This window comes from Podarcis tiliguerta (genome assembly GCF_965153285.1).
Source record: "Podarcis tiliguerta genome assembly, chromosome: 12".
Classification (NCBI taxonomy): domain Eukaryota; kingdom Metazoa; phylum Chordata; class Lepidosauria; order Squamata; family Lacertidae; genus Podarcis; species Podarcis tiliguerta.
In genome coordinates this window covers 12,543,674-12,557,473 of record NC_139545.1, presented here as the reverse complement: position 1 = coordinate 12,557,473, position 13,800 = coordinate 12,543,674, and the positions used below count along the sequence as shown (strand labels likewise).

The window sequence follows — 13,800 nt, the reverse complement described above, 5'->3', positions numbered from 1 at the left end:
TATATATACTGAGGAGAAACAAGGGGGAGGGCAGAGAACACACGGACAAAAAATAATAATGGAAAAGGAGCCCAGGTAGAAAACTCCACCCCCTAAGCAGGAACAGTACCAGCTACCAACTAGTAGTAATGAAGTTGAAAAAGAGGGGGAAATTCATTATTTTATAATAATAATAATAATAATAATTTTTTATTTATACCCTGCCCTCCCCAGCCAAGGCCGGGCTCAGAGCGGCTTACAAGCAATAATAAAAACAAGATGAATGATTACAACTTAAAAACAAAAGTAAAATACAACATTAAAATAATGGAACATTAAAATATTAAATTTTAGAAACAAGTTATGAGAGCGGATAGCTATGCAAATGGCTTAAAAAGAACAGAGGGATGAAGCAGCTACATCAGGAAGATTTGGACCTATGTATAAGAATTTTAAGGTCAAAGTGGGAAACCTCCCCATTGTCTCTTTCCTCACAAATCCTGTCTTAAGGGCACATTAAAGATATGAACAGGGTGTGAGCGTGTTATAATGACAAAAGGGGATGATGGTGTCGCTGTGGGTTAAACCACAGAGCCTAAGGCTTGCCAATCAGAAGGTTGGCAGTTCAAATCCCACGACAGGGTGAGCTCCCGTTGCTCGGTCCCCGCTCCTGCCAACCTAGCAGTTCGAAAGCACATCAAAGTGCAAGCAGATAAATAGGTACCGCTCCAGCGGGAAGGCAAACAGCGTTTCCATGAGCTGCTCTGGTTTGCCAGAAGCGGCTTAGTTATGCTGGCCACATGACCTGGAAGCTGTACACCGGCTCCCTCAGCCAGTAAAGCGAGATGAGCACTGCAACCCCAGTCGTCCACGACTGGACCTAACGGTCAGGGGTCCCTTTACCTTTAATAACAAAAGAGTGGCCAAAACCCAAATAATGCAATCAGGTAACTTGCAATCAAGAGATAAACAATGTGCTCAGATTTTTGTTGTAGACCGCCTTTTCTGCAATGTAGGTATGATGCATCTGGGGGTTGGTCTTGGGCTACACCCCTTCTGTGATGTATGTATGTTGTTTCTGGGGGTGGTCTTGGACACCAGGGTGGGCAATTTAAAATGTCTATATAAGGACTTGTGCGTCTGTGCTCAAGGTCTCCCCCCCATGTGTGTGCGGAGTACCCTGTTGCAACAGCTTTAATAAAGATCAGGCTTACTAGTTGCCTTGCTTCTCAATATTCTCTGGTTGGCCTCTGTTATTTTCTCCTACCGATAGAGAACTTAAATAGAGGACTCTATATGGGCTCTTGGGTACCCCATAAGGGAAAAAGAGCAGGGGTTTTTTCTTATAACATGTATGCAACAGGATGAAAAACCTAATCGTTTTTAAAAATGTTTAATTAATTTGGATTTATTTGTTAAAATTTGGAAAATTAATAAAAATTAAATACAAAAAAAGAAAAAGAAAAAGAAACAAGTTATTATCCAGGTCAATTTCTGCAGAGTCAACTTAATTTCACAACATATTTTCGTTTATTGCGTCTGGTGCCCATGCACCAGTTTTAAATTCTAACGTTCCCAGTCTTCTGTAATAGGCGTCCATGAATTTTATTCCGTCTGATTAATAATGTTTGTTGTGATCTTCCAAGATGAGCTGGGTACAGTTGACACACACAACCACTGCTAGTTAGATAGCAATTATGTTTAATATTGGTCTTGGACTGTTTACAGGAATGTTTTTGTATTATAGGGTGTTTGGCTAAAAATGACCATTAATTACAAATAAAAAAGCAGTTCACACTGCCTATAGTATCAAATATAAACTTAGTTTTGTTTTACTGAAGAAAAACCTACTAGTAGAAAACATTACTTAACAAATAAACAATTCATCTAATTTTCCTCACATTCAGTATATACACATTTTGAAAGAAGTGCTACAGGGATTCATCTAGGAAAGGTAAGGAACTTAAAAATTCATACTAATACAGTACATCACATCCCAGCAGCTACAACATGAGACTGAATTAGCACCATGGCTAGGTAAGAAAGGAGAATTTCTCTGAGGCAGAAGATCTGCCTGCAGCAAGAATGCTTTACAAAGAATTTGCAACATAATTCGTAACAATCCTGATCAAGACGTTTCGCTAGGAAGGATGAAGCCCAGTCGCATGTCTTTGTGAATAGAATTAAAACTCTTGGTGCCGTTTCAGGATGGATCTTGATCAAATTCACTCTTTCTTTTCAAAAAAGCGTTTTCAACACGAAGCACTTGAACTGTCTGCAAAAGAGAGAACAACACTCAACGAGAATTGCAAGGCATGCTTACTGTGGCGATCACACAGGGTCCCCGGACGTTTGACGGTCTATTGATCCCTGTGCTTGCCTCTTCGCTGCCACCAACCCGTTTCTCACGGGTACACACAGAGTCCAGACAGTTGTTAACATTAACAAGTAATCAAGTTTATTTTTATAAGCATGAACACGTTTAAGGTTTCAGTTAATTTTTCTTGGCAGTTTCTTAATCTTAGTTTCCTTACTGACCCAATGTTCCTAACAACTTCAAACTGATTATCCCAACTATCTATCGGACTCCACCTAACAGTTCCTCTCACTTTCTCACTACACAACTCCACCAACCCACAGACTTATATCCTCCCTCTTCCTTCTCCAACTCCCCACTCTCAACTGACTTTTACACAACACCCACTCTAACTCTAACTCCTCCTATCAGTTTCCACTGGCCAATCACATCACACTCATTTTAACCCTTATGACCCACCTAGGAGGTAAACGCCACACTTACATATTTAGAAACTTGGATCTGTGAACCAAGCTACTTGAGTCTGGGCTCAAGAAACTAGAAAGAAGAGCGCCTATCTCAAAGTATGAACCCCAGAGAATGTTGAATGGAAGGGTCGAAAGTTAGATCTATTAAGTGTACAAAAGTATTTTCTTCATCAAGGATTTGTTCCAGCTCCCATCAGAAGCTAAATTGATTCTCATCTCATTTTACCTCCATCAGTTTAGCATTATCTTTCTTCAACTTCACAAGGTACTGGATCTTCTGGTTTAAATTCTGGTGACCAACCAACTTCCCGTTCTCTTCTGCAAGATATTCAATCTGCTTTCTTAGCGAGGACATCTCCTGCATTTCAAAAGAAGCACCAGAGCAATAGTGAATGTAGCTTAAATGGCAAAGAATTCAGCCCAGGGGTCAGCAAACGTTTTCAGCAGGGGGCTGGCCCACTGTCCCTCAGACCTTGTGGGGGGCTGGACTATATTTTGGAGGGGGGGAAATAAACGAATTCCTATGCCCCACAAATAACCCAGAGATGCATTTTAAATAAAAGCACACATTCTACTCAAGTAAAAACATACTGATTCCCGGACCGTCCGTGGGCTGGATTTAGAAGGCAATTGGGCCAGATCTGGCCCCCAGGCCTTAGTTTGCTTATCCATGAACTATATCTTTAATGCTTTCTTTAAACAAGGATGGCTATCTTGTGGTCCTTCTCCAGATTTTGCTGGACTGCAAATCTCATCATCCCCTGACCATTTGACCACGCTTCTTGGGGTCACGGACTTAGAGAACCCCTGCATTTAAGCCTACTTTAAAATCTCTCGCATGTGGTACGGAATTGCTCTATTTTTGTTCAAACTCATAGCAAACAAACCTTTTCAATTTTTGCCCTCTCTTCGTAGGTTTCCTCCAGTTTTGATCTCATTTCTTCTTTCTCGGTGAAGGCCTTAAACTCCAAAGCTCTTGTTCGTTCCACCTCTTGAAGCATTCCCTGAAAAGCAGCCTCCTTGTTTCTAAGTTCCCTCCTGGCTTCTTCTAACCTGCCAAAAGTGATTGTACACAGAGACATTGTGAATCTGACTGCCCCTCTAAGAAGTTTATTCGCCACTATTTATTCTGCAGCAAGAGTTTCCAACTTTTCTTTTTCCAACTGCGGAATTTTACACTTTTAAAATATAGTTGGAAATTTATCACCAAGTAGAACTTAATTGCCTGATCTTCCAGTATTTGCTACTTGGAAGTAAACCTTAGATGATACTTCATATCCTGAACTCTCACCCTCGTTTGGGTCATGGGAGTGCGGGGAGGAAAGCACAACTCTTTTATTTGAGAATAATTTGGTGAACTGACACACTATTAGCTCAATTGGTTAGAATGTGGTAACACCAAGGTTGCAGGTTCAATCCCTGCGTTTTCCTGCATTGTGAGGGGTTAGACTAGATGATCCTCAGGTTCCCTTCCCACTTTACAAGTCTATGATTCTAATCCCTTCATCTAACCTCATGATCACTAATGTAATTCTACCACATCACACTGTAGCTTTACAGACCCAGGATGAGTTTTACCATACATTTGTTCATGCAATAGATAAAAGTAAAAGGGTGGATTTCTCCTCTTTCAAAGTAATATCATGGAAGCATGTAGATTCTCAGTTATTCTGAATCACTTCTCTGCTCTTTAGGGAAAAGATCTGTGTGATCACTGAAACATTTCCGACAGGGCTGGAGAATCAATGGCCAAGGGGGTCAAAATTGGATCATTGCTTCATTTTATCCAGCCTCAGATACCCTTGAAAAGTGTGGATCAGGTGTTACGTCAGCTGACCTGATCTGCACCTTCAAAGCTCACTTCAGGTGAGGAGGAATGCCGTTGAAAAGCCGCCAGCACTTTCAAAGCTTTCTGCAGGTGCTGTTTGTGTGTGGACCCCAACTGATGTGTGTGTGTGTGTGTGTGTGAGAGAGAGAGAGAGAGAGAGAGAGAGAGTGTCACGGGGCCCTGATAGGAAAAAAAAATGTTTCCCACTCCAGGTTTAAGATGTTGCTTTTAAAAAAACCCAAAACCCTCTTGTGAGAGCTTTGGACAATACTCAATTTCACTGGGTCTGCTCCAAGATTAATGCTGGGTTATCACCCTTAATGTATGTATAAATAATGCACTGCTTTTTACAGTCATTTTATTGCTGTCATAAGTTGTACAGAACATTTTTGGAAAACAAATTATAAATAATAAAAAAACAAGTGGGAATACAGCTTATGATTTATTTAGGCCAAACTGGCGTTATAGTTTTAGCATTTTTCCTTCCTGCTCACAGAAGCAAGAGCAGTGCTATGCGAAGGTGTTCTAAGAAAATGAAAAAGATTGGCAAGCTATGCAAGATAAAAATCTCAATTCTTATGACAAAAGGTGCAGCAGAATTATCATTACCAATCGCGGAATAAGGACACAATCTAGCCAAAGCTATGTTGTTGTTCTTTACACACCGCCAATCCCTGTGAGTGATTGTGATCTTAAAATTAGGACAGCAAAAAACCCAGTGTCATTATTTCACTGGTCACCCCAGGCGCATTAGAAATTTTCACTTTGATTGGAACTTACACCGGAGACAGAAAAAAGTCAGTACCTTCGATAGGGTTTAGCGCTGTGTCCTAAATCAGACAATGATGCTTAGTTGCATACTTAGTAGCAACTTTCACTAACTGAGATTACAATCCTGTCCTATCCTAGTTTCAGGCAAGTCCCACTGAGCTCAGGGAGACTTATTTCTGAATAAACATGTGTAGAATTGGATTACATGTCCCCATATTCTGCTGGAAGAAGAAACCACATAGGTTTTATAAACTAATGCAAGTATAACAATATTTAAACTTCGGAGAACATCAAGGTGCTTAGGTCAATAGGCAGGTGATCTGTAGAAGTGCATTATTTGTACCTCTGTATGGCTTTCATTAAACATTGATTAACTAGACTAAAAAAATTGCAACACACATTGATTTAAGTTTTAATTAGAAGCTTCCTTTGCTGTTGATAATGCTGGTGTCAGGGAACTGCCATAGGAGCTGGAGGCAGAGAGAAGGCTCCAGAGGGATGCCAGAGAGGGTTCCAGTAGGGAGAGAGGCAGCCCATCCGCTGGGGAAGGAAATCAGCGTAACACCAGTGGAGAAGGGGGGCAGATGGGGGAATTGGAGAGGAGGCTCCAGGACTCCTCGCTGGAGACCAGTGGAGAGAGTACGGGTACTCCGCTGCCCACACCCTCTCTGCGCAGAAGACTTCCGCGCAGGGAGAGTAGGGGGAGACTGGGCGTCAAACAGCTTTTATGCTGGAAGATGTTCAAGAAACGCCCACTGACGGATTCTGCCAGCGACTGAGGCAGCCACGAAACTTGAGGCTGTCCAGACAGAAAGGGTTCAACCAGGTAACCCAGCCAGGAGTGGCGGCAACTTACGCACGAGCAACCCCTGGAACCATAACAGCTGGAAAGAGGAAAGGGGGAGAATAGCATGTTCCAAGAAAAATGTTTGAAATCAGAATCGGGCCCTCAAATAGAGAAGACTGCACCGACAGAGAATAATGCAGGCATCTTGATAATTGCCTGCCGCTATAATCTACTATTGCATTACTTTACAGCTATGTTATTTTCACTTCAACTTTTCTTAACAGTACTCCAATTATTCTACCTGCCCCTCCATCTCAAAACTGATGCCATGAATTCCTTTGTTTGCCAGAAATAATTTCTGAAAGTAGCTAACAGCTCCTGGATTTTTTTGTCAGTTTCTCACATCAGTTATGAAACTGATTTGAGACTTCTTATGCATAAAACCCTAATAATTGCAACTGACTGATTACTGTTTTTGCCACGTAGGCTATCATTTATAGAGTTGTAATCCAGGGAATTTTCAACATAAGCATTAAGGCATGAATTGTAACAACGTCTGCTAACTGCCAGAAAGACTTGCCTCCATCATTTATTGTGAGAACCTTTTGAAAGCTGCTTTGAGGGCTATAATGCAGGATATAAACATTATAAATCAATCAGTTTGAAACACCCTTCCTTGTAATCTGGTTCTACTGTACTCAGTTCAACTTGCACATAATCTTTGGTTCCAAACCAGCTTCATGTGATTTAAATTTGTAAAAAGTACTTAATTAGAAAGCAGTCTTGTGGCAAATATGCAAGTTTTCTGCTGCCATCTGCTGGCTAAAAGCAAGGAAGAAATTGATGTTTCAGAAAGCCAAGTCACTCCATTTGGAACCCTTGTTTTCTTAACCTTAAAAGTGAGTATTTCGTGCTATGCATACTTAGCTGTGTAAGTGAATGGTTAATATCTGTGCAAATGGTTAATCCTTTTAATCAATTCAGAAATTGTCAGCTTACTCTGATGTAACTTTCAGTGTTTCTTCCAGTGCTTTACTCTGAAAAAAAGAAAGAAAATAGAACTGTACTTAACTGCGGTATTTAGAAGTTATAGCAGCAATGATACATTATTCAGCAACAGTCAAGTAATCGGAAATTGGCAATGACCAATTTATGCAAGTCTATGCACAAAACCCATGTGACTTTTAAAATGGCCCTAAATGAGCCCAGAAAGGGCAAAAGGGGCGCGAGAACAGTGCCTAGTAATCCCATGAGCCTTTGCAAATGCAATCCCAGAAGCCCTTGCACCAACCGTTGTGGCCTGTGGAGAGCAAGGTTTAGAGGAAGCAATTGTGGTGGAGTTTGGCATCTGGTAAGTGCTGCTGGTTTTTTAAAGGGTTTTTCAAGGGTCTACAGAGGTTTAGATGCCGTTTGCAGGCTTTTTACAATGGTGTTTCAAATGTACAGTGGTACCTCGGATTAAGAACTTTGCTTCAGGATGAGAACAGAAATCGTGTTCTGGTGGTGCGGCGGCCCCATTAGCTAAAGTGGTGTTTCAGGTTAAGAACAGTTTCAGGTTAAGAACGGACCCCCGGAATGAATTAAGTACTTAACTCGAGGTACCACTATATGTGACATCACTTAAAAGCACTGTGTCTTGGAACGTAACTCCCGTGTAAATGGGGAGTTGCCTGTATCTGTAACTATAGCCACCTATAGAACCTTGCTATATTCTTGAAGAAAAATGCAATTTATCTCCATTTCAGTGCTTGCTATTAGCTCTGCAACTGTTAAAAGACTTGATGTTGATGGAAAGTACATTGTAAAGATAAGTTTCCATAGTAACAACCTTGCTTTTTGTAAGCATATGACTGTGATATATGCATCTACCAGGGATTGTGGTTAGAACAACTCCCCCTCCCCCCCGGAAAGTCGTGGGGGAGCAAGCAGGGAGTTGAATCCAGAGCAATCCATCCGAATTAACTAATTTCTTTTTTTACTTTTTCTGTATAATAAACTTGACTGAAATAACATAATCAAAATAGTCAAAGTTAAACCAATAGTTCAAGTCAAGGACATGAGCAATAACCAAATTCAAAACAAGACAGCCATAATTAAACCAAAAGATGCAAGTACCTTTGCTAGTTTTCCTTCCGCAATTTCCTTATCTCTTTCCCTTAGGTCTTTAATATCTGGATACTTTGTGCCGCTGTCAAGAAACCCAAGGATGAGAAATAGTTTATTTTGTTTTATTTCTTTATAAATAAGACTTCTTGCCCACCGTTCGCAAGGTCCCAGGGCAGATCGCAACGATCAATGGCAACTTAAAACATGCAAAACACTTTATACAATTATAATAAGTAATTATTAATTACCATTTAAATATCGGATTTTTAAAAAGTATTTGGAGCATGTGAAATACAAGATCTTCCAGAATCACCATTCCCCATATTGCAGATGGTGGTAGGGCAAGGCTACCTATTGAGTTTACGGATTAGGTATGCTACACCACAAAGACAAAGGAATGTAAAAAGGCCAGGAAATAGGTCGTGATCCCGTGACATCATGTCTCAACTGCAGCTCCAAAGCATCTGTGGAAACAGAGGAGTGTTGCCAGTGTGCAACAGCTCACCTCCATTTTGGGTCCCTACAGGACCACCTTGGCTCAAGTTTTCATTTACTGTATTTTTCGCACCATAGGGCACACCTAGTTTATAGACGGGGAAATCAATAAAAAAAATCTTTCCCCCCCCAGCCCCAAAGAGCAGCGTACAGGCTGTGCACAACCTCTCCCTGCCGGAGGGGTTGTGCGCAGCTATGGCACAAGCCAAGGCAGTGAGCGGGATGGATCCCGCTGGCTGCTTTGGCTTCCTCTTTAGCCCCGCGCAATCTCTCCCTCCCGGGAGAGGCTGCGCAGGGCTAAAGAAGCCATAGCCCTGTTCAGCCTCTCCCTGCCAGAGGGGTTGCGCGCGGCTATGGCACAAGCCTGCATTCGCTCCATAGGACGCACACACATTTCCCCTCAGTTTTTGGAGGGGAAAAACTGTGTCCAATGGAGTGAAAAGTATGGTAGTCTGCATATGTAAATTGGCAAAATCTAGCAAGCTAGGACAAAATGATTTTGCAGTTTCCTGCCAGCATTCTATATCAAGATGGGCATACATTGGATTGGGACCTCTTGGAATCACCTCTGCTTAGTCTCCTCAATTTTCTTATTTAATTAAGGCAACATGTATTGCTTCTTAATTGGATATGGAGAACCCTGGGTGTTCTAAGTGTCCTTACAAGAAGTAAGCCCACCTAGAATCCACACCTCCTCCTCTGTAAGTTCAGGGGAGAAAGACAAAGATAATCATGCCCCCATTGTTCCCCAGGAAATTCCAGGACCCAATCCACTCTTTAGTACTGTTTTCAAAGACTGTAACTGGTCTTAGACCTTGAAACTTGGTGTGAGATTCAAGCAAGACTCTGAGATCCAAGAGTGGCCTTGCTGGGAACAGTTCAGTCTGGCTGGCTCTTGAGCTTGGTGCCCAAACTCACACCTTTAACCCTTAAACTCTAGGTGATTCCTGAAGACATCTTACTGCAACTTGACTGACTCTGAACTCCTAGCTCTAGCTGGCTTGTTCTGTACTCCTGCACCCAGTAGGTTCTAGCTGTTGTTGAGAATAGTCTTTTCCCTTTTGCCCTAACACTATGGTCCACACACTTCTGTGTTTTGGACAGGGCATAAGGAAAGGGGTCAACTTTCCAACTTCTACCAGTTCAATCTCACCCCCTGCCCTGCAAACACTGACGCCTCCTCCTCCTCCTTGTCCCCACCAGTCCTTTTTCTGGGACAGTCTTCAATGGTTAACCTGCAAATTGCCTGTGTTTTATTTTCTGAAGAAAAGCTCAAATTCTGGAAAAGCTCTCATCTTGTCTCTTTTGTTCCCTCCAGGGCATCTTAGAATGGCACTCTGATACCTAGGCCACATTGCTATAATAAGGCATGCTGTGCTGCTGCATGTTTTGAAACATGTGCTGGTTTCTGAGCTAGCTCTACCAGACTAATAGTTGCCTGTCCTCTGGCAGAACAAAACCAGTGCCACAATGGGGAAAGGCCCCGAATTAAAGTGCTTGAGCGATCTACACCCCCCGCCTCTCATTTGTGCTGCAGAAAGACTTGCTCCCTGAACAAGGGAAAAATAGGTATGCTGGAAGGCAAATATCCTTGGAAAACACAACAATAAAGTTTTAAAAGTCAATTGTAATAATGTGCAAAGTCCAGTAGCATTTCAAACTACTGGTTCAAATTCTGCAAAACAAAACATGTTCCCTTTAGTTGTTACTGAAGAATTGTACACAAGCCATCCTATTATTTGGCACTGATTTGTACCTGATCTTTCTTCCTCTCTTCACTTCTTCAAGCTGGCTCTGCAGATTTCTGTTGCTTTCCATTAATTCCTGCATTTCCAGACGAAGGTTTTCCAATTCACATAACTGAGCCTAAACAAGAGGACAAGAGGATTCCGTTGATTTGAAATAAGCGTCTCATAACAGTTCCAGGTATTCTTGAAGTCCGTACCAAATTTGCATGCTTCACATCAACAAAAAAAGTCACTAAACTCTCTCCAATCTCTGTTGGCCCAATGGCATGTTTGCTCTCCGCTCCTTTTAAAAATACGCTCCATCAAGATTATTAATATTTTCAAAATGGTAGCACTTTAAGCATGTATACTACAATAGTTCACAAATGATCAGATTCAATGTACAAAGTGCTTGGAGCATTTACCTTTAGTCTTAGAATTTCACTATTTTTAGCATCTCTTTCTTCATTTAATTCGGACACAAGACATTCCAGGGTAACTGCAGAGGCTGTCCTATCTGCTATCTCCTGCTCATGTGTTTCGAACAATCTTGCCAGACTGTTGGGAGGAGTTCGAGGGCTCTGTCAAGGAAACACAAAACCATTTGAACAGTTAAGCAGGGAACTCTTTTAGAATATACCACAAGTTGCCTATGGGACAAATTTATGAAACCTTTATACCGGCATTGCTCAGTCAAAACAACACAAATTCTCGCCGTTTTTTGCAGCCACTTAGTCCAAAGGCTCAAATTACCGTTTTATTTGATTGGCAATGAAAAAGGGCATTCACAACAGGGGGAATAATGAACAGCCTTCTACCTCTAGCACAGCTCTTTGCCTAATTATAGATAAGGACCTCTCTTTTGACAGACAAACTTGCAGGTATACATTTCATGGAAGTAACTGTAGGTAATAATAATTAAAAAATGATTTCCTAAGAACAATCATACCTGTGGAAGGGTTGTGGCTGCAGAGTCCATAAACTGGTCTATTTGGCGTACTTTAGCTTCATATTCACTTCTCCTGTTTTCCAATTCTCCTGTCCTTTTGTCCAGCTGTAGAAAACGGCAAAGGATCAAAATACTGGTATTCAAAGGTCATAAATTGTTGCCTACCTTGACTAACGTAGGCAGCAAACATGGTTCTAGATATTTCTCCTGAGAATCTGGAATACCTCCAAATGTTTCATCCTGCTAGTTCCTAAGTCTACCATGTATTATAAAACAATACACATCTGCAAGGGGCTCTGGGAGCACAGGTTAGATTTTTATACTGAGGTAGCATGAAAGCATTTCAATCTGGATAACACATCTCCAGCTGCTAATGGGTTTCCTTTGTATCCTTAGAGTCTGTTGTGACATTTGAACTGATGCATATTCATAGGCTACTTACACTAGTAAGGAACCAATACCAAAAGGGACTGCATTTGGGTTTCTATCCATAGCCGATGCAAGCTGCAATGATGGGCTATGGTTGCAATGGCAGAAGAAATTAAAGGGTGTGAGAGAGAGGAGAAACCCCATATTGCAAAGTTGCTACTGAAGTTACTTGACTTCATGGTGCAAGAAGCACCATAGGTGGGGTTCAGGGAAAAATGACTTTGGCAATCCCACCCACCCCTGGTGGACTGGCACAGAAAAAATAATCTGGTGCTTGCCATGAGCTTAAAAAAAAGAAGGGGAAAAAAGACCCTAGGCTGGGAGCCACCATTTCAAAACTACCAACAGAGTTGGCCTATGATTTGGTGGCTGTTTTGAGGACACCACACAATTGTAAAAATAATGGCAATCCATGAGATCCTGAAGTGGGAGCTCAGTCTTGGCAGGAACTAGTAGAAGACCTCAAAAGTGCCACTGTGCCCCCATTAGTGACCCCAGTCCTAAATCATAGTTGAGCACTATGTCTAAACATGGACATTCTTATAACAACACAAAATCAATCAGTCTGGGCTAGGTCAATAAACTTGTTGTTCCTCTTCCACCGTTTCTCAGAGGTGGTAATGTTCATATTTACCTGTTCCTGAAGTTCTTGGATCAATGCTTCTTTCCTAATTAGGTCTTCTTGTGCAGACTGAAGAAGCACCGCATGTTTTTTAGAAGCTTCTGTTAAACTGCTCAGCTGCTCAGTAGTATGTTGTAGTTCTTCACAAATAATCTCTTTCTACGCAAAGCAAAGAAGAGCAGCAACAACCAATAGCCTAGTGATTATATGGCCCATGGTATAATGAACATGGTAATATACATAGCCTTCACTGCCCCTCTATTTTTCCTCAGCTGCCCTTTAAAAATAAATGCAATAGTTTCCATAACTGCAGACCGTTATCCATAATTATAAACACAAAACTAGGATGATAAGTGGTACCTTGGTTCTCGAACATAATCCGTTCTGGGAGTCTGGTTGACTCCCGGAACCATTTGAAAACCAAGGCGCAACTTCTGATTGGCTGCAGGAGCTTCCTGCACTCAAGCGGAAGCTGCGTTGGACGTTTGGCTTTCAAAAAACGTTCGCAAACTGGAACACTTACTTCCGGGTTTGCAGTGTTTGGAAGTCGATTTGTTCGGCAAATAAGCTGTTCAGGAACCAAGGTACGACTGTATATTGTATTGCGTGTCTAGGAAAAGTGATCTTATTCTAAAGTAGATGTGTGCAGTACATCAGTATCTTATTTCTTCCCTATCCCGGGACTATTTTTAACCACACAACTCAAATATAGTTTAAATTGAGGCAGAGCCAGAAAAAGTGTGCAAAATGAAACCCTTAACCTACTATGGAGTTATGAATCTAAACTACAGATTTATTTATGTGGTGGTGAGAGAATTAATACTTCTGAGTCAATTTGGGAAAGAAGAAAAGGATGCACAGACACATTTATTTTAAAAAGCTACTGCTTGTGAGAGGGCGACAAAGACACCCAGAATCTGCACAGGAAGCTAGGCAGGGGGAAAAGGAAGGGGTATCTGCCCACATGGTGAGGTAAGGGTTTGTGATTTGTGTATTCATAAGGGAGCGGCAATTCATCCCAAGATCCACTGCAGGAACATAAATCAAAACATCATCACTTTCAATGTGGCAACTCTGAGTGTAACTCAATTAGAAAAAGCCCCCTGTGTGGTTTAAACAGTTCTATTTCCAGGCTGAATGTTAAAAGCACATGCTCTCTTCCATGTGGCACAGTGACTACATGCAACAGAACCTTCCTTGCAGTTACATTGTCAGATAAAAAATTTAAAATATCTGAAGAAAAAAAAAAAAAAAAAGGTACAGAGAGCTAGAGCTCTTTGAAAGCCCTGTTGCTTCATAGCGGGAAGGACCAGAACTGTGGGA

At 41.5% G+C, this 13,800-nt stretch overlaps 1 protein-coding gene across 1 annotated transcript in view; it reads right to left on the bottom strand.

The window, feature by feature from the left end:
* Window positions 1-1,490: 1,490 nt before the first annotated feature.
* KIF15 (kinesin family member 15) overlaps window positions 1,491-13,800 on the bottom strand; it is a 42,821-nt gene continuing 30,511 nt past the window's right edge. Inside the window, exons 27-35 of the mRNA XM_083404648.1 lie at window positions 12,490-12,636; window positions 11,427-11,531; window positions 10,903-11,058; window positions 10,507-10,616; window positions 8,265-8,337; window positions 7,149-7,186; window positions 3,651-3,816; window positions 2,990-3,121; window positions 1,491-2,254 (exon numbers count right to left, since the gene is read on the bottom strand). Coding sequence (XP_083260774.1) covers window positions 2,183-2,254; window positions 2,990-3,121; window positions 3,651-3,816; window positions 7,149-7,186; window positions 8,265-8,337; window positions 10,507-10,616; window positions 10,903-11,058; window positions 11,427-11,531; window positions 12,490-12,636 — 999 coding nt within the window. The 3' untranslated portion in view covers window positions 1,491-2,182. The remainder of the gene's footprint in view (window positions 2,255-2,989; window positions 3,122-3,650; window positions 3,817-7,148; window positions 7,187-8,264; window positions 8,338-10,506; window positions 10,617-10,902; window positions 11,059-11,426; window positions 11,532-12,489; window positions 12,637-13,800) is intronic.